At 57.6% G+C, this 21,836-nt stretch overlaps 1 protein-coding gene across 3 annotated transcripts; it reads left to right on the top strand.

Annotated features, from left to right (window-relative positions):
- Positions 1–926: 926 nt before the first annotated feature.
- SEMA4A (semaphorin 4A) lies at positions 927–16,618 on the top strand. 3 transcript variants are annotated; one of them, XM_030301971.1, is made up of 15 exons: positions 931–1,125; positions 1,828–1,992; positions 3,510–3,670; positions 4,570–4,632; positions 4,840–4,938; positions 5,160–5,265; positions 6,058–6,174; positions 6,495–6,619; positions 6,794–6,966; positions 7,999–8,149; positions 12,755–12,935; positions 14,313–14,431; positions 14,522–14,679; positions 14,896–14,996; positions 15,385–16,618. In XM_030301971.1, the coding sequence occupies exons 1-15, from the start codon at positions 1,068–1,070 to the stop codon at positions 15,975–15,977; spliced, it is 2,370 nt and encodes a 789-aa protein (XP_030157831.1). In that variant the 5' UTR covers positions 931–1,067; the 3' UTR covers positions 15,978–16,618. The 3 variants fall into 3 exon arrangements, with proteins under 3 accessions (XP_030157830.1, XP_030157831.1, XP_030157832.1); XM_030301970.1 differs by having other exon boundaries at positions 927–1,125; positions 4,570–4,938; XM_030301972.1 differs by lacking the exons at positions 931–1,125; positions 1,828–1,992; positions 3,510–3,670; positions 4,570–4,632 and having other exon boundaries at positions 4,846–5,047.
- Positions 16,619–21,836: the final 5,218 nt, after the last annotated feature.

The raw sequence follows: 21,836 nt of genomic DNA, 5'->3' as shown, positions 1-21,836 counted from the left end.
GCTTCTCCCCAGGACTTGGCCACCAGCCTCCATGAAAGTCTGGGAGAGTCTTAGGCTAGTCGCCACGAAACAGTTGTCAGGAGGGCTCCGGCTGGGACCAGCCCCCAGAGAAACTGAGGGAAGATGAGTGGGCCCTGACCGGGAATTCTAGGGAATGGCGGGCTGCACCACGACCAGAAGGATGGCAGTGACACGGCAGGAAGGCCATCCTGCCTGAGCTACGGCAGTGTGAGAAGGAGCTGGGTCACCAGCTGGAGTCAGGTTAGCCCTGGGATGGCCGTGCTCTTAAACCAGCAGCCGGCCGGCCCGGGGCCGAGTGCACCGGAAGCTACCCACTTTATAGGTTGTGCGCCCCGGCTGGAGATGCCTCGTTAACCCTGCATTGGGAGGTTCCCCCCGCCCCGGGGCCTCCAGGGAGAGGTGAGCAGACACTGGGGGGTTGGGTGTGAGCTCAGATGGGAAGTTTTCTGGGCTCCCCCCCTGGCCTGATGCTGCCCCGGGGAGGGATGGACGCCAGGCCATGGGAGGGAACCAGCCACGGGGGAGAGCCCAACGCAGCCCTCTTAGTCTTTCAAGACTGCGGCCCCCCTGAAGCGGGGGTCCCGAGGGGAGACCACCGCAGGCACTTCTGAGCACACAGCCGTGGAGAGACCCCCGCTTTGTGGGTGAGCGAAAAGAGGAACAGAGAGGACAGGGTCACGTCCTATCTGAGAAATCTTGAGCAAGAGAAGCCACTCCCGGGCTGGTTGGACTAGAGGTGGCACGACAGAGGGCAGTGGGGTGGCTGGCATGGCCCAGAAACTTTCTGGATAGACGGAGGGGGGGGGCAGAGGCGTGTCTCCTTTCTTGCCCTCCCAGCGTTCCCCCCCCCCACTTCCGCCTGAGCCAGGGATCTGTCACAACTCGACTCCAGAGGTGGAAATTCTGGTTTTCCAGAGCTCTCAGTGCCGGCTCGGCTCTGGCGCTATGGGTACCTGGCGGGCCGCACTCCCGGCCCAGCCGGGCTGACCTTCCATCCCCTGTCCCCTGCCTCTGGGGCCTAGGAAGCCCCTTCTTCTTTCCCTTGGATGCACCCCTACCCAAGACTCTGGACACCTGGGGTTCTGCACTGTGGCTGGCTCGAGGGTATGTGCGATGAGGTGGGCGGCTGGGGGGTGATGATCCTGGGGACCTCGATGCAGCGACCCAGGGAGTCAGAGAGCAGGGGGAGGGGCAGCCGCAGAGCTGCCTGGTGGCGCGGCCCCTCATTACCTCCCTACAAGGGAGGGCCGGGTAGGCCAGAGTGCCAAAGACCTGCACCCAGCAGGGGAAGGGGAGAGGTCAGCATAGGCAGAATCAGGCCTGCCTGGGTCCTCTGAGGGCAGGGGAGAGGTCGGCCACAGATCTGAAAGTCCCAGCAGAGATGGGTCTGATTAACCTACATTTTGAGTGTAGGAAGCTGCTCCCCAGAAAGTCCCCTGCCTGGGCCCAGGGAAGGGAAAGGTCTGGGCTCTGGGCGACGGGGTAGGGAAGGCAAAGGGTAGACAGCAAGAAGGACTTCCTGAGACTCAGGTGAGAGAGGGCAGAGCAGGGCTGCTGGGGGCCGAAGATCAGAAGGGCAGGCAGGAAGCTGGACTCCGACCCACAGGGGAGCTCGAGGCAGCAGGCTGGTGCCCGTGGACGATGGAAGTGAGACTCAGAAGGCACTCTGGAAAGGAAACTGTCCCCTCCCCGGCACCCCCCACCCCCACGCGCACTTCTGCTGCCTGGGGCTCTCCTATTGGCTCCCCGGGGGGGATGTGGTGAGGCCTGCTCACCCAGAGGGTGTCTGGGTGTCTGTTTCCGCAGAGCCATCTGGTGACAGCCTCTGGCTGAGCATGGCCCTCCTAGCCCCGGGCCCCGACCCCTGGAGCCTCCCGGGCCTTTTCCTCTTCTGGCTGTTTCTGCTGCCACGGCTGCTGACCGCGGGGGCCGCTGGGCAGGGGCCCCTACCCAGGGTCATCTACCATGCAGGTAAGCGTCCGACGGCCAGGTAGCGCAGGGCGGCAAGCTGAGCTGGAGGGGAGGGGCAGAGGAAGGGGTGGATGAGGAAACTATGGGCCACGGCCGGAAGACTAAGGGGGAAGACCAAGGGAGGAGAGGAAGGGGCCGGGGGGTTCTCCAGGGCTGGTGGTTTTTCTTTCCCTCCTTACATGTCACTGTCCTCAAGCCGGGCGCTTCCAACCCCTAACTGCTTTCACTCCCCCCCGTGCCCGCAAAGCCACAGCCACGCTAGGAGATCATCCGTGGACCCGGTGGCCCCGCACACACCAGGCCCGCAACAACCACACAGAGGGTGCTGGACCGCGCCACGTCCAGACGCCAGGAATAAGAGAACTCGGGGTGGCCCGCTGGGGTGCGGGCCCTGACGCTCTGCCGCCCGCCCTCTCAGCTCCAGGCAGAAGGCTCAGGAAGGGATATGCCAGGAGTTGTAGGCGCAGGGTCTCCTGGGCACGGCTGTGTCTCTGGTATCTGTCCGGGGCAACCTGGTAAAGGACACGCACGCTGGCCGCTGTTGGCGAGGACGCCTCTGCGTCCAGTGCTGGCATCCCCAACATAAGCAACGCTGGTACTCAGCCCGCCCTCCGGGTTCTGCGTGGGAAGCAGATGCGAGGCCCGGAGGTCATGCCGCACGATGGGGCGTCCGGTAACCGAGGGGTTCACGCAGGTCTGGGGGGGGCCACCCCTTCCAGCACCTTGCCGACTTCTCCTTTTGGCCCTGAGATTCTCACAGCTTCCAAAGGGAACGGTTAGCTAGACAGGACAGGCCTCCAGGACTGACGTGCAAACACAGCCCTGGGGGGGGGTGGGGAGCCTGTCCCCTTGCCGATGTACCAGCGGGACAGGAGCATCCCCCCGGCACCACTGCCACCCTGAGGTGACCATGAGGGCCTCACTTGCCTCCCGGTGGCCGGCTCGCTGCCCCCACACAGGTGCCAGCCAGACACGCCCACAGGGGCCTTTGGGGATGAACGTTTCCTCTCTGTTCAGCTGATGACAGTGATTCTAGTGGTAGAAATGTCCTGCGAGGGAAGGGAAGGGGGGTTGGGGAGTGTGACCCTACAGCCCACGGCCACCCTGACACACAGTCCTATCTGTCTGTCTGCCTTCTGCTCCCCCTGCTCCTCCCCCTGCCCCCCACAGCCCCCCACCCCCGCCAGGCCTGGAAGTGTGTCCACTGTGGCTCACTCTATTTGCTGGCCCTTTGTGTGTCTCTTGGGTTCAGGCCACCCTTCCCCAGCCCCGGGCTGTCGTTACCCTGTCTCTGGCTGCCTCTTCTCTCCGCTGTGGGATCAACACAAAACTCCCGCCCTCCCAGCAGGGTGGGTGAAGGGGGGGTGCAGCGGCTGCTGGTGGAGTGTAGGTCTGGCTGCCAGGGCCTGGGGGGGGGCACACTCTGCCAACACGTCCCCTCCCCACCTCAATCTCGGAAGTCAGCTCTGTGCCCAGCCAGCCCTCATCACTCACCCCTTCTCCTCAACTCCCAACAGGGGACGGACGCAGGGTTCTCAGCCTCTTCCACCAGAAGGGCCTCCAGGATTTCGACACTCTGCTTTTGAGTGGTGATGGAGGCACTCTCTACGTGGGGGCTCGGGAGGCCATTCTGGCCTTGAACATCCAGGATCCAGGGACGCCAAAGCTGAAGAACATGGTGAGCAGGCCAGGGGTGAAGGGCCCGGGCTGGGGGTGGGGAGGGGGCCGACAGTGCCTCCCCACCCCCGTGCCTGGTCTGCCTACGCATGACCGACTACCCATCCTACCGGGTCGGATGTACCCGGTCTGCAGAACAGAGAAGAGATACCATAGTGGTCTCCCCACTTGCTGGTACCCTGCCTTCCGCTTGAACGATACTAACTGCTAGAATGGCTGAAATGGAAATCATTGACATACGACAGAAACCCTGACTCCAATGACATCAATAACATGACATCCACCCACTGGTAGAAATCACTGAAGCCTGTGTATTAAATTACGGTCAGCCTCCTAACGGGAATGGTGTGAGGAAGAGGGGGGGAGGAAGGAAGGAGGGAGAGAGGGAGCAATTTCTGAGCATCTCCCGGTTGTGCCTCTCAGCGTGTGGCCTGTGGGCCACCTGCGCGTATGGGTTGCCGGGTGAAGACGCAGCTTCTCTGAGGTGGCAGCCAGGAACCGACATTTTAAACCATTTCTCCAGGAAACGTGTGGTTTGACAACAGCTGCTCTGTATACCAGGCATTGCCCTAGGGTACTTTGCATATGTTCCTGGTGGGTGCCCTCCAGAAGCCTGTGCAATTGACTGAGATCACTTCCCCACCAAGCGGCCGATTCTGGATTCAAACTCAGGTCTGATTCTGCAGGCCGTGTTCTACCACAGAGCTGCGTCCCAAGGAACGCCAGCATCATCAGAGCAGTGGCCACAGTCACAAGCTGATGTTATTACAGCTCATTAGCATGTCACTGGCCACCATGCCTTCCGGTGACTTCACACCTGGCCCAAGGAGACGGCAGCAGGTCAAAGCTAGAGCCGAAGACCTCACTTTCGTTCGTCTCCCTCCCCACTCCCCACTGCAGATACCCTGGCCGGCCAGTGACCAAAAAAAGAGAGAATGTGCCTTTAAGAAGAAGAGTAATGAGGTAAGCCGAAGTGGGGGTGCAGGGGCTCTGGGCAGAGCCCCCAGACCGCCACCGGAAGACCTCAGGTGGGACAGGCAGCGGAGGATGCTTGTTTCCACTAGGACGCCTGCATCACCCTCTGTGAAAACGTACCGAGACTGCGTCGGGGGTGCCCCGTCCTCTCCCCCCCAGCAAGGGAGGGGCAGCCTGAATTCTCTGTCTCCCCAGACACAGTGCTTCAACTTTATCCGTGTCCTGGTCTCTCTCAACGCCACCCACCTATATACATGTGGCACCTTCGCCTTCAGCCCCGCTTGTACCTTCATCGTGAGTTATTGGGCACCCAGCTCTCGGACCCAAGCATCCCTTCCACACCTACTCCCGGCCCATCCTCTGGAGCTCTGGAAAACTCTGCTCTTCCAGATGCAGGACCCTCGTGAGCTTCCTGGCCCCACCTCCCCTCCATGTTCCTCTCCTTCCCTCAAGCCCTTCATTTCCCAGACATGAGACCCTGGCGTTCTGGCCCCCAGCCTCTCCCCCCCCTTTAGGAACTCCAAGATTCCTACCTGATGCCCATCTCCCAGGACAAAGTTGTGGAGGGGAAAGGCCAAAGCCCCTTCGACCCCGCCCATAAGCACACAGCTGTCTTGGCAGGTGAGTATCAGGTTTCCAGTATCTGCCTTCCCAGGTCACTCTGGGAACTATGGAATCTGACAGTTTTCTGAAAGGCAGGGGATGGAGGGAGGGGAAGCCAGGAGCCTCAGGGCACCAGATCAGAGAGAGACTCGGGCACCCCAACCGGTCCCGCCGAAGCTGCCCCAAAGGAGGTGGAGGGAGGTAGATATAGAGAGGTTCACACAGGCAAGAGGGTCCGGGAAGGGTCTTGGGCAGAAGAGAGGCCTGAGGCTCAGCCATTTTTTCTGTGGAGTTTACGAGAAATCACGGCCTGTGCCCTCCCAGACACAGACCATAACAGATTCCCCGCCCTGGTTTCCTGGAAGAGGTGGCCTTTGGCTTTTGAGTTGGACCTTGAAAGATACGCAGATGGGCAACGAAGATGTTCCAGGAAGAGAAGGGTAGGGCCAAGGGGCGGAGGCAGAAAACACAGCCACCTTTGGGGAACCAGGAGTGAGTCTACTTGCCAAGTGGTTCTGCTGGGCCTGTGAGGCAGCAGCCAGAGGAAGGCTGGACGAGGCCAGTGCACAGAGGGACACAAGGCATGACTATTCCCTGAGGCGGTATTCCCTAAGAAGGGGGCTCAGCGGGGTCTTCCCTAAGAAGGGGGCTCAGCGGGGTCTGTGAGCTGGGCTCTGGGCACCACAGGAAGGTGTAGAACACAGAAGGGGGCCAGAGACCGATGTGAATGCTGGCCCCAGGCAGAGGCAGGTCTGAGGAGAGCAGGGACCCCCTCCAACCAGGAGGCCTCCCGCCCTCTCCCCGCCCTAGATGGGATGCTCTATTCTGGCACCATGAACAACTTCTTGGGCAGCGAGCCCATCCTGATCCGCACGCTGGGACCCCAGCCTGTCCTCAAGACCGACAACTTCCTCCGCTGGCTGCAGCGTAAGGACCCCAGTCCCCAGCACAGGTCTGGCCCGTCCCAGAGCAAGCGCGGAGGCCAGGCCTGAGAACCCGAGACCCGCTGTTCCCCCTTGTGTCCTTCTTGAAGGGGGCCTCCTCCGTGCGAGGCAGTACTGTTGCTGGGGGTGCAGTTCTCGGCCCCGCGAAGCGTCAGTAAACACAAAAGGGACCAGGTGTCCCCCACCCCCACCCCCCCAGGGCCACCCTCGGCCGGCCTCTAGGCATCCAGTCTGCGGACCAGAGCTTGGGGGGGTGGGGGTGGGGGTAGTCCCAGCCTTAAGCCTATCTGCCCCGCCCCGCAGCGGACGCCTCCTTCGTGGCAGCTATCCCCTCGACCCACTTCGTCTACTTCTTCTTCGAGGAGACGGCCAGCGAGTTCGAGTTCTTCGAGAAGCTCCACACGTCCCGCGTGGCCAGAGTCTGCAAGGTGTGCGGCCCGGGCGGGAGGCGGCGCTGGCCGCGGGGCAGCCAACGGGGAGATGGCAGAGGCGGGGCCGAGCGCCCAGGACCCAATGGGAGCGGGGCGGGCGCGCGGGAGGCGGGGCGCAGGGCTCGCGCGGAGCGGGGCGGGGCGCCACTGACTCCGCCCACGCGGCCCTAGAACGACGTGGGCGGAGACAAGCTGCTGCAGAAGAAGTGGACCACCTTCCTGAAGGCGCAGCTGCTCTGCGCGCAGCCGGGGCAGCTGCCTTTCAACGTCGTCCGCCACGCGGTGCTGCTGCCCGCCACTGCCTCCGCAGACGCCCGCGTCTACGCCACCTTCAGCTCCCAGTGGTGAGCAGAGCGGCGGGAACGCGGGGGCTGCGCGCGCGGGTCGTGGGGCCGGCGGGTTGGAGCTGTCACTCCGCGCAGCTCACCTAGGAAGGCGTGTGATCGCCACCACGTCCCACGGATCAGACCCACCCCCTTCATGTAGATGGAAAAAGAAAACTCAGGTTCTTACTAGTTTATAGCCTGCCTGGTTCCAAAAAGGATAGGAGACAGCTTACCAAAGGCAAACATTGAGACAAGATACGATAAAAACTGATAAGGAAACAGGAGTAAAAGAAAAATAAGACAAGGCAGGGACTGGGGCGACGCATTACAGATGTTTGTCATTTATGCAGTGCCAGGTGCTGATCACAATTTAGCTCTGAGCTTCCTAATGGCCAAAGCAAAAAGGGAAACACCATCAGTATCACTAAAGTTAAAATAGTCATTGCTTGGAGGCTGAGAAAAGTCAGTTGATTTGCTGTGATCTGGTCACACGGTGTTTAGGTACTTCCTGACAATGTGTCAGGTACCAAAAATACCTGCTGTAAGCAGAGGCTGGTATCAATGGCATCCAGAACCGAGAACAGGACGTGAGCCACAATCAGGTTAAAGAGAACAAGAGAAACCTGTTGTCCACAGGCCAGGGCTGAAGGAATACAAATATTCTCATAGTCAGGCTCTGGTTGGTTCCCTGAGGATCAGGAATCAGTAGGACCAAAAGGAGCAGGGCTTCATCTGGAGCCTGTTGGGAACTGTTTACACTGCCCCTCCCATGGGTACAGCCCAGCCTGGGCAAGACAGGCAGCAGCCACCCCCACGGCCTGAGCCCCAATCACGTCTCCTTAAGGATAATCACACTTCAGGTCCCAAGACGGTCCGCAAGGGACTCCCCCGGCCTTATCACCACAGCTCGGGGAGGCTAGGCATCAGTAGGCCAGCCCCACCCTCCACACCCCTTCCCTCCTGGGCTTTCTGACCAGGGTGGGCCAGGGCTACAGGGGGAGCTTCCTGGTATAGCAGAGAGATAGCAGTGTCCCCTCTGGCTGTCCCCAGGCAGATCGGTGGGACCAGGAGCTCTGCCGTCTGTGCCTTCTCTCTCAAGGACTTCAGACGTGTCTTTGAGGGGAAGTACAAGGAGCTGAACAAAGAGACTTCACGCTGGACCACTTACGGGGTTCCCGAGATCAGTCCCCGGCCAGGCAGCGTGAGTACCACCCCCCACACCGAGCGACCGCCCTCCACAGATACACACACACACTTCCCCCATGTCAAAGGACCTGTCGCGGCGCAGTGAGTGTCCAGTCGTTGGTGCTTCCTGCCCTAACCGGCCCTGTCTGCTCAGATACACACTTGGCCCAGCTGCTCCAACCCCATCCTACCCACAGAGAAGCACCCCCTCCGCTAAGTGCACACCACTTACCTGAGTACATCACTGAGGAGACAAGGGGGCACGGGCTGTGCCAAGGACTGCCTGGGATCTTCATCTGCGTTTGTTATTCAACTCTTGTTTTTTGATCCGAGTGCTATACGGTCACCATCTAAAGAATCCTAGAGAGCTACACGGTCGGTTATAAAAATCTGCCTTATTCCCTGCCCTACGCTTTTCCCTCTCTAGAGGGACAACCCCCTTCAACTCTCTTAGCCGATACTTTGTGTATTTATTTCCAAATCTCTAACGCACTTTTATTTTCAAATGTTCACTTACTTATTTTGAGAGAGAGAGAGTGCGAGCAGGGGAGGGGCAGAGAGAGAGGGAGAGAGAGAATCCCAAGCGGGCTGGGTGCCGTCAGCGCAGAGCCTGACGCGGGGGTCCATCCCACGAACCGTGAGATCGTGACCTGAGCCGAAATCAAGAGTCAGATGCTTAACTGACTGAGCCCGCCAGGCGCCCCACCCCGTCTCTAACATACTTTTTTTTTTTTTTTTTTTTTCAACACTTATTTTATTTTTGGGACAGAGAGGGACAGAGCATGAACGGGGGAGGGGCAGAGAGAGAGTGAGACACAGAATCAGAAACAGGCTCCAAGCTCTGAGCCATCAGCCCAGAGCCCGACACGGGGCTCGAACTCACGGACCGCGAGATCGTGACCTGGCTGAAGTCGGATGCTTAACCGACTGCGCCACCCAGGCGCCCCTCTAACATACTTTTATTGCCGCCTCTTGATGCTTCATTTTCAGGCAGGATCTATTGGATTCCCCGTTCTGGATGGTGAGGATTTAACTGTGTTCCTCCCCCTCCCCCCTGCCACCCCACCCCCCCGCCCCCCAGTAGTGTGTGGCCTGCAGCAGCTAGCAAGAACTGTTTTTGTGCGTCTCTTTCCAAATTCGTGGGCACTGACATTACGCTGGTAGCTTGAGGTCAGCCACGGGGGGAGTATAGGTCACGGCAGTTGGCAAACCCGATGAGTCAGGAGACAGGGATCCCCGACGCCCACACCGGCACTGCTTTGCCAGCACACCACTGCACCCACCCCTCATCTCCCAGGGTAGTTTTGTCACAATTTTGGTTAGATCAATATTTATATCGGACTCTTCTGCACCACTGAGCTACGTAGAAGGCCATGATTACTTTTCCTTTTTACATAATTAAAAATTTTCCCTGGGGTTAGTAATTATCTCTCTCTCACTTTTTTTTTTTTTTTTTTGCTTGCTTTGTTTTCTAAGCTCTTATCATTCATTCAACCTCAGACTCTTCCTCAATTATCTGCATTTCTTCTGAAGACACAGCCATTAGGCATTCAAACAGTTTCACGTTCCTGGAAACGGCTCCTATCCACTGCGGCCTGGACCAGCGGCTGGCCGTCCGGGGCCAGGGCACCGCTGCCATCCTGGAATTTCCCTGCTCATCATTCTGGGCTTTCCCTTTGTATCTGTCCGTGACATTCTCGTGTTTCTTGCAACCTGTGACTTCCTCTTTTTTTTTTTTTTTTTTCTTTCTTGTTTTACTATCTTATTTCATGAACGTGGCCTCCATAGACTCCTGGAAAGGGATACAGCGGAGGTAAACTTTTTGAGACTGAGTGTCTGAAAATGTCTTTATTCGACTTTCACATTTGGTAGTTTGATGTGCGCGGGTAATTCTAGACTAGAACTAAGCTTCCTGCAAAACTTGGAAGGCTTGCCCTGTTATTACCCAGGGGGTTACTGAGATACCCAGAGCTATTCTGATTCTTAAGTCTCTGAATGTCCTGTTTTTTTCTCACTGCAATCTTGTAGTGCCTTTTCTTTGTCCCCAGTTCTGAAATTTCACAGTATTGTGCTTTGACGGGACTCTGTTCATTTATTGTGCTGGACATTCAGCCTGGGAAGATGTTCCTGCAGTTTGAAGTTTTCTTGAGCTATTTCCCCCTATTTTCTTTTTAATGAACAGACAGATTTTGAGGCTGCCTGCCACTGTTTTAAGCACTAGGGGATGGATACACCAGTGAAGAGAGCAGACGGAAGTCCCTTCCCTCATGGAGTGGACACGTTCATGTTAGAATGTTTTCTTGCTTCTTTCTGGCCCGCCTGGACTGGTCCTCTCCATTTTTAAATCCTGTCCAGCTTTCCAAGACTTCGGTTTTGCCCTACGTTCTGGGAGAGTGTCTCAATTTTGTCTTATTTTTTTGAAATGTTTCTTTTCAGAGAGAGAGAGAGAGCACACACGAAGGGGAGGGGCAGAGAGAGAGAGGGAGAGAGAGAATCCCAAGCAGGCTCCGCACTGTCAGCACAGAGCCTGACGTGGGGCTCGATCTCACAAACTGTGAGATCATGACCTGAGCTGGAATCGAGAGTCAGATGCTCAACTGACTGAGCCACCCGGGCGCCCCCAGGCGTTGTTCTTTTAAGTCTCTTTTAATCTATACATTCCCTTTCCATCTTCTTATTTTCTCTTGCCATTTACTTGTCATGTAGAATTTTTCACTGTCTAGATCTCGGTGACTGTGTCTCTCTGTGGTGGAGTTTAAGGAATTCCTGTAAATTCATTGGAGGTTGGGTCTAGAGACTCAGTAACATGAGTGTGATTTGATCCCTTCACCGTGGTCGTGTGTCTTCCTTCAGGACACACGTGGTGTCTGGCTCCCTCTTTGAAGTACAGTCCTCTTTTGTAGCATCATGTTCTTGTTTCGTGGATACACTCTCTTCACTTAGCTCTCTGAAAATGGTAATACTACTTTGCGTGAAGGTCTCTTTTCTCTGAATCATTTAGCTGTGTTGTTTGTTTGTTTTCCATTTGTTTGTTTTGGTCCGGTAGCCCTGGGCTCTTTGCGGTACTTGAGGGTGGGGACCATGCAGCTGTTTGGAAACTGCACCGGTGGATGGGACTTGGCTCCACTGTTGTCCCCTGGAGGTGGCCTGGCTGGGCGGTTTTCTTGGGGACCCTCAACATGAATATCGTCAAGTCTTACCTTTGACCTCCAGTCAGTTTTCTGGAGCCCTTTTCTAGCCTTCTGCTCGGAGGGGGACGGCCTGGCTGCTGGCGTTGGGGGAGAGGGGGTGAGGGAGGAGTCTCAGCATGCACTGAGCCTCCCTGCCTTCACCCCTGCTTTCATGGCGTGCCCGTGCCCTCCGCCCAGAGACCCTCTACTTTACCCTCTCCAGAGAGTGAGCCTCCAGACCTGGGCCAGGCCCTGCCAGGGCCAGTCTCCCAGCCACGGGAGCTGCAGGAGACCAGCCTCCGTCCTGGACAGACTTCCAAATACTCTTCTGACTCCGTGCCTCCCTTGCCTCACTTCTGGAGGTGGCTGGGGCCACTCACTCATGACCTTTAGGAATTCTGCCTTGTAAATCAGACAGCTTTGGCTACCCCAGGGCTGGCTTAAGAAAAGTCCTTTCTTTTTTTCCTGCTAAGTCTTTTACTGTTTGTTCATTTGCTTTCCAGCTTCCAAACTGTGGCTGCCTTCGCTTCCCCTCCTGTTCTCCCAGTCCCTGTAGCTTTCTGCCTTAACCCACCCCCCCACGTTTTCGGGGGAGGAAGTGAGAATAGGTGCGTGTGCCCATTCTGGCATCAGAATGAAACATGGATGTTATTACCTCACTTACAGACAAGGAAATGGGGGCTCATAGCGGGGCGGGGTGGGGAAACCTACCTGAGGACACAGCTTGCAGGGGACAGAGTTGGGCTGGCCCTAACATAGTACTTTTGGGTGTGGAGGACAAGGATCCTGACTGAGATCAGGACACACAGCGTGCTGGTGTTGGCAGGGCCTCTGGAGAACAGCCGGCCCACCGCGTCCGCCGTCCCCCTCACTTTATGGGTGAGAAAAAGGAGGCCCCGAATGGAGAAGGGGCTCTGCCAGACTCATGTGGCAAGTTCATGCCACACCGTGGTGACAAGCACTTCCTGCTACACCACCCCTTTCTGTCACATCCGTCATGCAGTCACTGACTCCACAAACACTACTGGGCACGAGCTGTGTGCCAGTCTTGCGCTGGGTATGCCTGGGGCTCCCGATACGAGTGAGACGTGGTCCCCGCAGCAGGTAGCTGTCGCCCTACTTCCTGCCGGGCACCCTGGATGAAGGTGATGAGGAGGAGGAAAGTAATAACCGCTAACACTTACTGAGCACTTCTTCACGTCACGCCTGTTCAGGTTACTTTTCGCGTATTCGTGCATCTCGTGCGCGCAGCAAGCCTGTGATATACGCGGCACTGTGTTCAGAGGCTGGAATTCAAGGCCAGGCAGCTCCAGAGTTTAACCACCTGCTAAGATGCGGACTGCTTGAAGGGAGGGAGGCGCAGCAGGCTTGAAGCTGGGAGGGAGGGAAGAGGCAGTGGTGAGCTCACGGGAAGCAGAGAGCTGACCTGATCTTCGTCCTCCCCGCTTTAGTGCTCCGTGGGCCCCTCCTCTGATAAAGCCTTGACCTTCATGAAGGACCATTTCCTGATGGACGAGCAGGTGGTGGGGACCCCCGTGCTGGTGAAGTCTGGCGTGGAGTACACGAGACTCGCGGTGGAGACAGTCCAGGGCGTCGATGGGCACAGCCATCTGGTCATGTACCTGGGCACCAGTGAGTAAAGGGCTCCAGGACCTCCCTCGGCGACCACGTAGGGGCTGCATTTCAGGCTGAGGAGGGAGGCCCTGGAGTTCATTCGCTCATGCTTTCATTCGACAAATGCTTTCTCAGTACTGGCTATGTGCCTGGTGCCCTGCTAGGCTCTAAAAATACAGCGGGGTTACCCGTGCCTTCTGAGCTTTAGTGCTGGAGGGGGTGACAAACACAGAGGACTTCGGGGGCCTTCGCAGGAGCTGTTTCTCTCTTGGAGGAGCCATGGAGAGAGGTGAAGAGCGGGCAGGTGGAGGGCAACTGGGAGCAACCAGGACAGGGCCCCTCCTTAGGAAGTCTGCTGTGAGGGGAAGCAGGGAGGGGACACTGCGGGGGGGGGGGGCGCGGCAGCCTGCATGCTTTTTTTTAAAGAAGGAAGGGTCAGTGGGATCCAGGAGAGGGGCAGATGGTGAAGAAAGGGGCAGGCCAGGGGGTCACTGGCAGGTACAGTTGCAGAGAGAGCAGGAAGCCGGAGCCCAGGACACGGGTGGGGGCCAGCACCCGTGCCGGGTTGGCGGTGAATGAATAGAACAGGCAGGATTGGGTGGGTGGCCGGCAGGTTATGGGCAGTCCCCTCCGTGCAGCTGGAGGACTCGGGGTCTTCGGCTGGGGGTGAGGGGTAGAGAAGGTGGGGGGGTTGGAGAGAAAGGGGGTAGATTCAAAAGCCGTTGTGGAAAGGAGGAGAGAGAGCCCGCGGGGAATGTGGAAGATTGCCAGGCGCGTCTATGGAGGGCCGGCCGGGGGTGACCTTGAGCTTCAGTGGAAGAAACCTGCAGGTTCCTTCCTTCTTTTAGGACATGTTTCCAGCCACTGTGTCAGCTGTGCCCGCCCTGGGTCCCAGCAGAGAGCAGAACGCCCCCAGAGCTCGGTCCGTGTGGAATGCACGGAGACAGCCGATAGACACGGCACATGAGTCACTACTCGGCGTGTTAGGAGATTAGAAAGTGATTCGGCACGAGGGCAGATGAGGAATGCCAGTTAAGGAAATGGCGGTTTTTAAAAGGGTGGTCAGGGTGGACTTCACTGAAGTGCCTCGGAGCAGGGACACTCGGTGGAGCTGAGGGTGGCTGGTGACATGGTTTTCTCCGGAAAGCACTCAGCTGTCCTCGGCCCCAAGTCCGTGGGGAAAGTGGGCTGGGTTCCGGCACAGGAGGGGCAGAGGGGCAGGGGTGTGAGCCGCTTACGACGGGACTTACGTGATCCCCGCGGCATCGAAGGCAACAGCCTGACAGATCCGTGTCTGCGCACTTTGCACTCAGCAGGAACGTTCTGACAGCTGGGAGGCCATCTGGAGTTAGAAGGGTCTGTGGACCCGTGACAGTCTCTGCTCTGTCCCCACAGCCACGGGGTCCCTCCACAAGGCTGTGGGGAGTGGGAACAACAGTGTCCATCTGGTGGAGGAGATCCAGCTGTTCCCTGAACCTGAACCTGTCCGCAACCTGCTGCTGGCCCCCGCACAGGTGGCAAGGGGCCCTCCGATGAGGTGGGGGGCTTGGGAGCCGGGTCCTCACTGGGCAGGGTGACCCCGTCAGTCTCCCTCTCTTTTGCAGGGTGCAGTGTTTGCGGGCTCCTCAAGGGGCATCTGGCGGGTCCCACGAGCCAACTGTAGCGTCTATGAGAGCTGTGTGGACTGTGTCCTTGCCCGGGACCCCCACTGTGCCTGGGATCCAGAGTCCCGGACCTGCCGCCTCCTGCCCACCCCCATCCCGTGAGTGCCGGTCCCGGATGGCAGCGAGGCTGGCCCGCCAGGACCTTCTTCCGCATCATGCGGGGTTCTTCCTCTCTCCAGGGGCTCCTCCCTCCAACAGCGTCCCTCCTGGGGAGGGGTCACAGCAAGCCGTCCTGGGTTCACCTCCCCTCTTCCTCCTCCTCTTCCCACTTTGGTCTGTTTCAAGGGATGAGTGTGCTCTCCCCGCCTTCTCAGGAAGTCCTGGAGGCAGGACATGGAGCAAGGGAACCCACGGTTCGCCTGTGCCACTGGCCCCGTGGGCAGAAGCCGCCAGCCTCAGAGCCGCCCCGAAATCAGTGAGTGCGAAACCAGGGGGTGGGGGGCGGGGAGGCTCAGGGACTTCTGGGCAGGGATGGGCCTTTCTGCCTCAGTCTCTTCCCCCCAGCACCTGCCCGGCTGGAGACCTGAACGCCCAGATTTGGGACGGATTTGGGTCCTGGCTTAGGGAGGAAGGTTAGGAGCTCTAAGCTGGGATTCAGGATTGAGGCCGCAGTCTGTTTTTGGTGCAGAGCTGGAGTCAGATGGACTGAGGTCAGTTTGGGGTCCAGACTGGAGATAGGGGAGGGGTCAGAGTCGAGTTGGGGAGTCGAAATGGAAGCCGGAGAGGGGAGTCAGGGTCCAAATGTTGGCACAGCTTTCCTGCCCTCCTCTCCCCTCTCTGAACCGCTCACCCTTCACCTCCAGTTAAAGAAGTCCTGTCTGTCCCCAACTCCATCGTGGAGCTCCCCTGCCCCCGCCTGTCAGCCCTGGCGTCTTACCGCTGGAGTCACGGCAAAGCGGCGGTCCCAGAGGCCTCTGCGGCGGTCTACAACGGCTCCCTGCTGCTGCTGCTGCAGGACGGGGCGGGGGGCCTGTACCAGTGCTGGGCCACAGAGAACGACTTTTCCTACCCTGTGGTCTCCTACTGGGTGCACAGCCAGGATCAGCCCCTGGCCCTGGACCCCGAACTGGCGGGCATCCCCCGGGAACGTGTGGAGGCCCCGTTGACCAGGGTCGGGGGCGGGGCCGCCCTGGCCGCCCAGCGGTCCTACTGGCCTCACTTCCTCACGGTCACTGTGCTCCTGGCCCTCGTGCTTTCTGGAGCCCTCCTCCTTCTCCTTGCCTCCCCGCTGGGGGCGCTCCGAGCCCGGGGCAAGGTGCGGGGCTGTGAGACCCTGCCTCCTGGGGAGAAGGCCCCCCTGAGCAGAAAGCAGCACCTCCAACCTCCCACGGACCACACGACCTCAGCCGGCGAGGAGGACGCGGACAACAACCATCTGGGCTCTGAGGTGGCTTAAACTCTGGGCACAGACCGGGGCTGTAGGGTGGGCAGGGCGCCTGGCCATGCCGGCTGCGGGGACCTGGGACTTGGTGGGGGAGTACCACGAAAGACCACCTTTTCCTGCCACTGTGTGCTACCAGGAGCCCTCAGCGGGGCTGGACACAGCGGCCTGACCCCCTGTGGGCCTTCCTTCCACCACGCACACAGGCTCTCCAGCTTGGCTGTTCCAGAACCCTCCGGCGGGGGGGGGGGGGGTTCCAGGACCCTGTGGTAATAAACACCAACATACAAACGGGACGGCACGCCAGTACCCCTGGCGACCCTACTCTGGTCGCAGCCGCCACCTCACCTCAGACGCCAGCGCCCCCCCCCCCCCCCGGGGATCTGCAGGGAGATGCGCCCTCCCCCTCCCTTGTCAACCATGCACCGCTGACTCCCGGGAAGTCTTTCCAGAAGTCTGACCACCTTCCTTCTTGCTTCGGTTGGGGAGACCGTGATCCCTGCTGGCCTGGCTGGAGTAACAGGGGTCATCTGAGCCTTGTTCACTCCTTGGCTGTGGCTGACCCCTTGATCTTTGTCCTCTCCCCTCCTTTATTTTGGGATTCAGAAAACTGCTTGTCACAGACAGTTTATTTTTTATTAAAAAGACAAAGCTTATGAGTGGTGCTTTTGTCCGAGCAGCATGCCATACGTAGCCGAGGACCCTGGGGGTGGGGCGAGCGGGCAGTCCCACGACGTCAGCAGGGAGGGTTTGTGGGGTGACTGGTCTCTCCTGCGCTGCCGGCTCCCCACCCGGGACCTGCCCCCCAGCCCTCTCCTCTGCTCAGGCGCTGCAGGAGAGTGGCTCAAACCCCGCTGTCAGGCCAGCGCAGCTGGGGGGCGGCAGCCTCAGCCGGGACCCACCGGGCCGCGCCTCACCTGTCGCTGACCCCCGCCACTTCTGATCCCCGCAGCTACTGGTCCCTGCTGTCCCAGCTTCCCGTGACGCCGATTCGGCACCCCTTCCCCACGGCCCCGGTTGGTGTCAACTCTCGTGGACTCCACCCATCCCCTCCCAAATCTGACACGCGGCGCTCTGTCCACACCCCCGTGCCACCTCCCTCGGGCTAACCAAGCCCCTTCCCTCTGTCTGCCAAGACCCCCGGCATTGCCCTCTCACTCCACGACCCCTGCCTTCCGTCCCCCCCACTCCCCACCCAGGTGTGCTAGGTGTTCTCTGCGGGAACCAAACACATGAGAACGCTGCTCCCCCCCCACCCTCCCCACCAAACGCCAGAGAGGGGCCTTTCTGGCTGCCCCCCCCCCCCCGCCCCAGGGAGGCCCTCGCCCTCTCCGATGCCCTGTGGTCTGGCTCTCTCCGCACAAATGACTCTCTGAGACTACCTCTGTGTCACCTTCACACCTGGCCACCCTTTTCCCATAACTCTCTTCCCTTATGGTTTACTGTTTTTATTTACGTATTTATTTTTAATCGTGGTACAAAGCAGATACCGTAACATTTAACCTCTTAACCACTTTAAAGCTCAGTAGTGTCAACGATGTTCACGTTGCTGTGTAACAACATCTCTAGGGCGTTTTCGTCTTGCAGCCCCCTTCCCTGCAGCCCTGGAAGCCACCGTTCCACTCGCTACGAGTCTGACCACTTCAGGGGCTTCAGGGGGAACTGTACAGCGTCTGGCCTTCCGCGACTGGCTTTTTCCACTCACCATAGTATCCTCCAGGGTCACCGTGGCATAGCCCGGGCCCAGGACGCGTTCCCTCCTCTCTGGGGGCTGACGCGTGCTCTGCCGGGGGCGCTGGCCTCGATGTCCTCACCTGCTCATCTGTGGGCGGACGCCCGGTTGGCTGCACCTCTTGGCTGTTGTGAACTCGATGCACAAGGGTCCCCTCCAGATCCCGCCTGCTGTGTCTTCGTTGCTGGCCTCTCGTGGCTTCTCTAGGGGTTTCTCTCTCCCCTGCTGACTCCTCTTCCTCCGCCGCCCAGTGCACTCTTACCCCGGGCCTGGCTTCCACTCTTCCAAGGACCCGCAAGCCTTCTCCCGCGGCTCCCCTGCTGGCCTGGAGACCCGGGGCTGTGGGGCCTCCGGCAGGACACGCTTCCGGGGCGGCACCTGCTGTGAGTGCAGAAGCCTCCCCTGTCTGCCCCCCCCCGGCCCCCCAGCTCCTCACCTGTCAGAAAGAAGGTCCACAGCCTGCAGCGTGGGGCGCTACGCTCGGGCGACCGAGGCCTCGGGGGTGCTTACCGTTTGTGAGAGCACAGCCTTGGTCAGTCTCACCCGATGTGACCTCTCTGCAGACTTTGGCAACAATTCCTTCCTGCAACACCTGTCCTTTGGTCTCCGGCTGCGGTGCCCTCGTGCTCACCTGCCTCCCCGTCTGCCTCTGCATCTCGTTCCCGTGAGCTCTGTTCTCTCCCTCTGAGGGTTCCCTCGGACAGGGACAGGGGTTCTCCGAGGGGTTCCCTCGGACAGAGGTTCCCTCCCTCTGAGGTCTCCAGGCCTGCTGCTTCCACTCCCGCCTCTTAACCAAGGACGCGCATCCGCCCATCCATCTGGCGAACGTGCACTCGGCACCTGCTATGGCTCAGAACTTGGCCTAGACGGTGGGAGACACAGGAGTCAGGTCTGCTTCCTGTCCTCACAGGGCTCACTACACAGCAACAGGGCCGGCCACCGGGAAGAGGTATCGTGGGGGACAGGGCATTGCCCGCCCCTCTAGCTACTGCTTACCTGTAACTAGACACACCCCAGGCGTCTCTAACGCACCATCTCCCAGGTTCAGTTTGTCATCCCCTCCAGACCTGCTCCCCTCCAACGTTCCCCTACGAGGAGAGGCTTGGAACTCACCCTACGCTTCCTCTCTGCCACCCCTCCACACCACTGGGTGGGTCCCCAGCACCCCCCCCCTCCTCGCTCACCCTCGAACTCCTCGGCACCTCTGCAGTCCCACCGGGTCCCGACCACTTCACCGAGACAACCAGAGCCGACCCCGCACCAGTCTCTTTCACCTTTCTGCCACTGTCCTCCAGTCTCCACTCTCTGGTCAGGGTCAAGAGAAGCTTACTTAAAAAAAAAAAAAATTCTTCCTAACACTTGAGATGGCTTTTCGTTAGATCCAGAATAAAGAAACGAAAACCTCAGAACAGCGTGCCTTCCCTCCAGCGCCTCCAAACACGCCTTGGTGCTACTTACAGCTTCTGAGCACCTCTGTGCAGTTTTGTGGAAACCTTTCCCGAGTGCCCGGCGTTATTCCACGTCTTGGTAACACAGAGATGAACAGACATCCCGCCTCAAGGAACGAACAGTGGGGTTCTTCTCCCACCTAGAACATCATCCCCTCCAGATTCTTCTCTAACCTACCATGCAGAATTAGCACCCCCGCCCCCCCCCCCTTCACTGCAATCCCTTCTTGTACCGCTTGCTGCTTCCCCGGGTGTCTGTGTGCCTGGCATATGGTAAGCACTCTCAGTGCTGAAATCCATTCATTCATTCACTCAAATATTTACTGAGGACTTTTTATGTGACAGGCGCTGTCAGGTGCCGAGGGCACACTACTGAACAGAACACACAAGTCTTGTGGTCATAGAGCATACATACATTCTAGTGTGGGAGACAGATAATAATAGATAAATAAGTCAAACAGGTACCGACATTAGATGGTGATGTGCTATGAAGGAAAGAATCGAGTGGCAGAAAGAAGCTTGAGTGGAAGGAGTGTGTACAATTTAAAATTTTTTAATGTTTATTATTATTATTTTAAGAGACAGAGCGCTAGCGGGGGAGGGGCAGAGAAAGAGGGAGACACAGAGTCTGAAGCAGGCTCTAGACTCTGAGCTGTCAGCACAGACCCCAATGCGGAGCTCAAACCCGCAAACTGTGAGAACGTGACCTGAGCCAAGTTGGATGCTTAACTGACTACGCCACCCAGGCGTCCCTGTACAATTTTAAATAGGAGATTCAGAGTAGGTCTCACTGATAGGGCAGAGTTTGAACAATGGAACATGAAGTAAATGAAAGCATGGGCTATGTGGATGGCAGAGGAAATGCCTCCAGACTTAAGCAGAAGCCCATGCAAAGGTCCTGAGGCAGGAGTGATAGAGGCAGATGAAAGGAGAAAGATACTGGGGGTGGGTATGAGAGAGATTGTAGGACCCTGTAGGCCATTGCCACGTAGATGTTGGTTTTTATTCTGAATAAATGGGGAACCACCGGAGTGTTTCGAAAAGGGGAGGGAAAATGATCTGACTTAGAATTCAAAGGCATCATTCTGGCTGCTTCTTTGTGATTAGAACATAGCAGGAGCAAGCGTCAACAAAGAAATCCGTGAGTAGCTGCTGGGATAATCCAGGTGGAAGGGATGGTGTCTGGGAGTGGTGTGGCAGTATGGAGGTGGGAAGTGGCCAAGCTCTGGAGATAGATAGATAGATATAGATAGATATATATATATATATATATATATATATATATATATATATATATATTTAAAGTTTATTTTTTTAAGTTTATTTTGAGAGAGAGATAAAGAGAGAGAGAGAAGATCCCAAGCAGGCTCCGTGCTGTCAGCACAGAGTCCGATGTGGGGTTCCATCTCACAAATGTGAGATCATGACCTGAGTGAAAACCAAGAGTCAGTCGCTTAAGGGACTGAGTCATCCAGGTCCCCCGGGTATATTTTTAAGATAAAACCGATGGTGTCTGATGATAGACTGACTGCATGTGATGAGTGAGAAAAAGAGAAAATTCAGCGATGGCCCCCAGATTTTTGGTCTGGGCAAATGGAAGAATATACTTATTAATGAACCGAGGTAAGGAAAAGAATGTCTATTCGAGCCCTTTGTCTATTTTTAAAAAAATATTTTTAATATTTACTTTTGAGAGACAGACAGAGAGCAAGCGAGTTGGGGAGGAGCAGAGAGAGAGAGACAGAATCTGAAGCAGGCTCCAAGCTGTCAGCACAGAGGCCAACGCGGGCTGGAACTCAAAAACTGTGAGATCATAACCTGAGCCGAAGTCAGTCACTTAACCGACTGAGCCACCCAGACGGCCTGCCTTCTATTCATTTTTAAATTGGGTTGTTGGTCTTTGTTGCTGACTTGTAGAAATATCTCTTGAAGTGAACTGATTCTCCACTCTGGCCCCCCAGTCCCTCATCTCCTCCTTTTATTTAAAAAAAAAAATTTTTTTTCCTGGAGAGAGGGAGAGAGAGCACGATCCGGGGAGGTGCAGAGAAAGAGGATCCAAAGCAGGCTCTGCGCTGACCGCTAAGTGCCCTTTGCGGGGCTGGACCTCAAGAACCCAAGACCATGACCTGAGCCACAGCCAGACACTCAACACTAAGCCAACCAGGTGCCCTCTTCTCCTTTTAAATCCAAGTATGGGCAAATAATGTCAGAGCCAGAAGAGACCCTAATGTCATTTACTGCAATCTCCAGGATGTCCCCCATCCCTGCAATGTTTTGAGTCCTCAAACCTCAAAACGGGTTATTCTAACCCATTTGAGTCCTTCCTCCTGCACACTGGCCTCTACTATTTTGGGTTTACAGATGAGAAAAGTTACGCAAAAATTACAGATTACATTGAATTTAAGATATCCAACAGACTCAAAACACAAGGTGACCCACTTTCATCGGTATCTCCCAGAAGCGCCCGGCGACTCGGTTTCGGCGAAAGAGAAAGGACACGCACGCGCCGTAGAGCTGAGGGCAGAACGAAGCCAGTGGAGGCGTGGCTTCTGCCCGAAATCAATATGGCCACAGGACCCGCCCATCCACTCTTCGGGGGCGGGGGCAGAGGCTCAAGGCTCAGTACTCCATTGGTGGAGTTGCCTCACAGGGCATCCCCGCCAGGGGGCGGGAATGACAGTGTCCCAACTTCCG

The sequence above is a fragment of the Lynx canadensis genome, chromosome F1 (genome assembly GCF_007474595.2).
Source record: "Lynx canadensis isolate LIC74 chromosome F1, mLynCan4.pri.v2, whole genome shotgun sequence".
Lineage (NCBI taxonomy): Eukaryota > Metazoa > Chordata > Mammalia > Carnivora > Felidae > Lynx > Lynx canadensis.
This window is presented reverse-complemented; position numbering and strand designations above follow the sequence as displayed.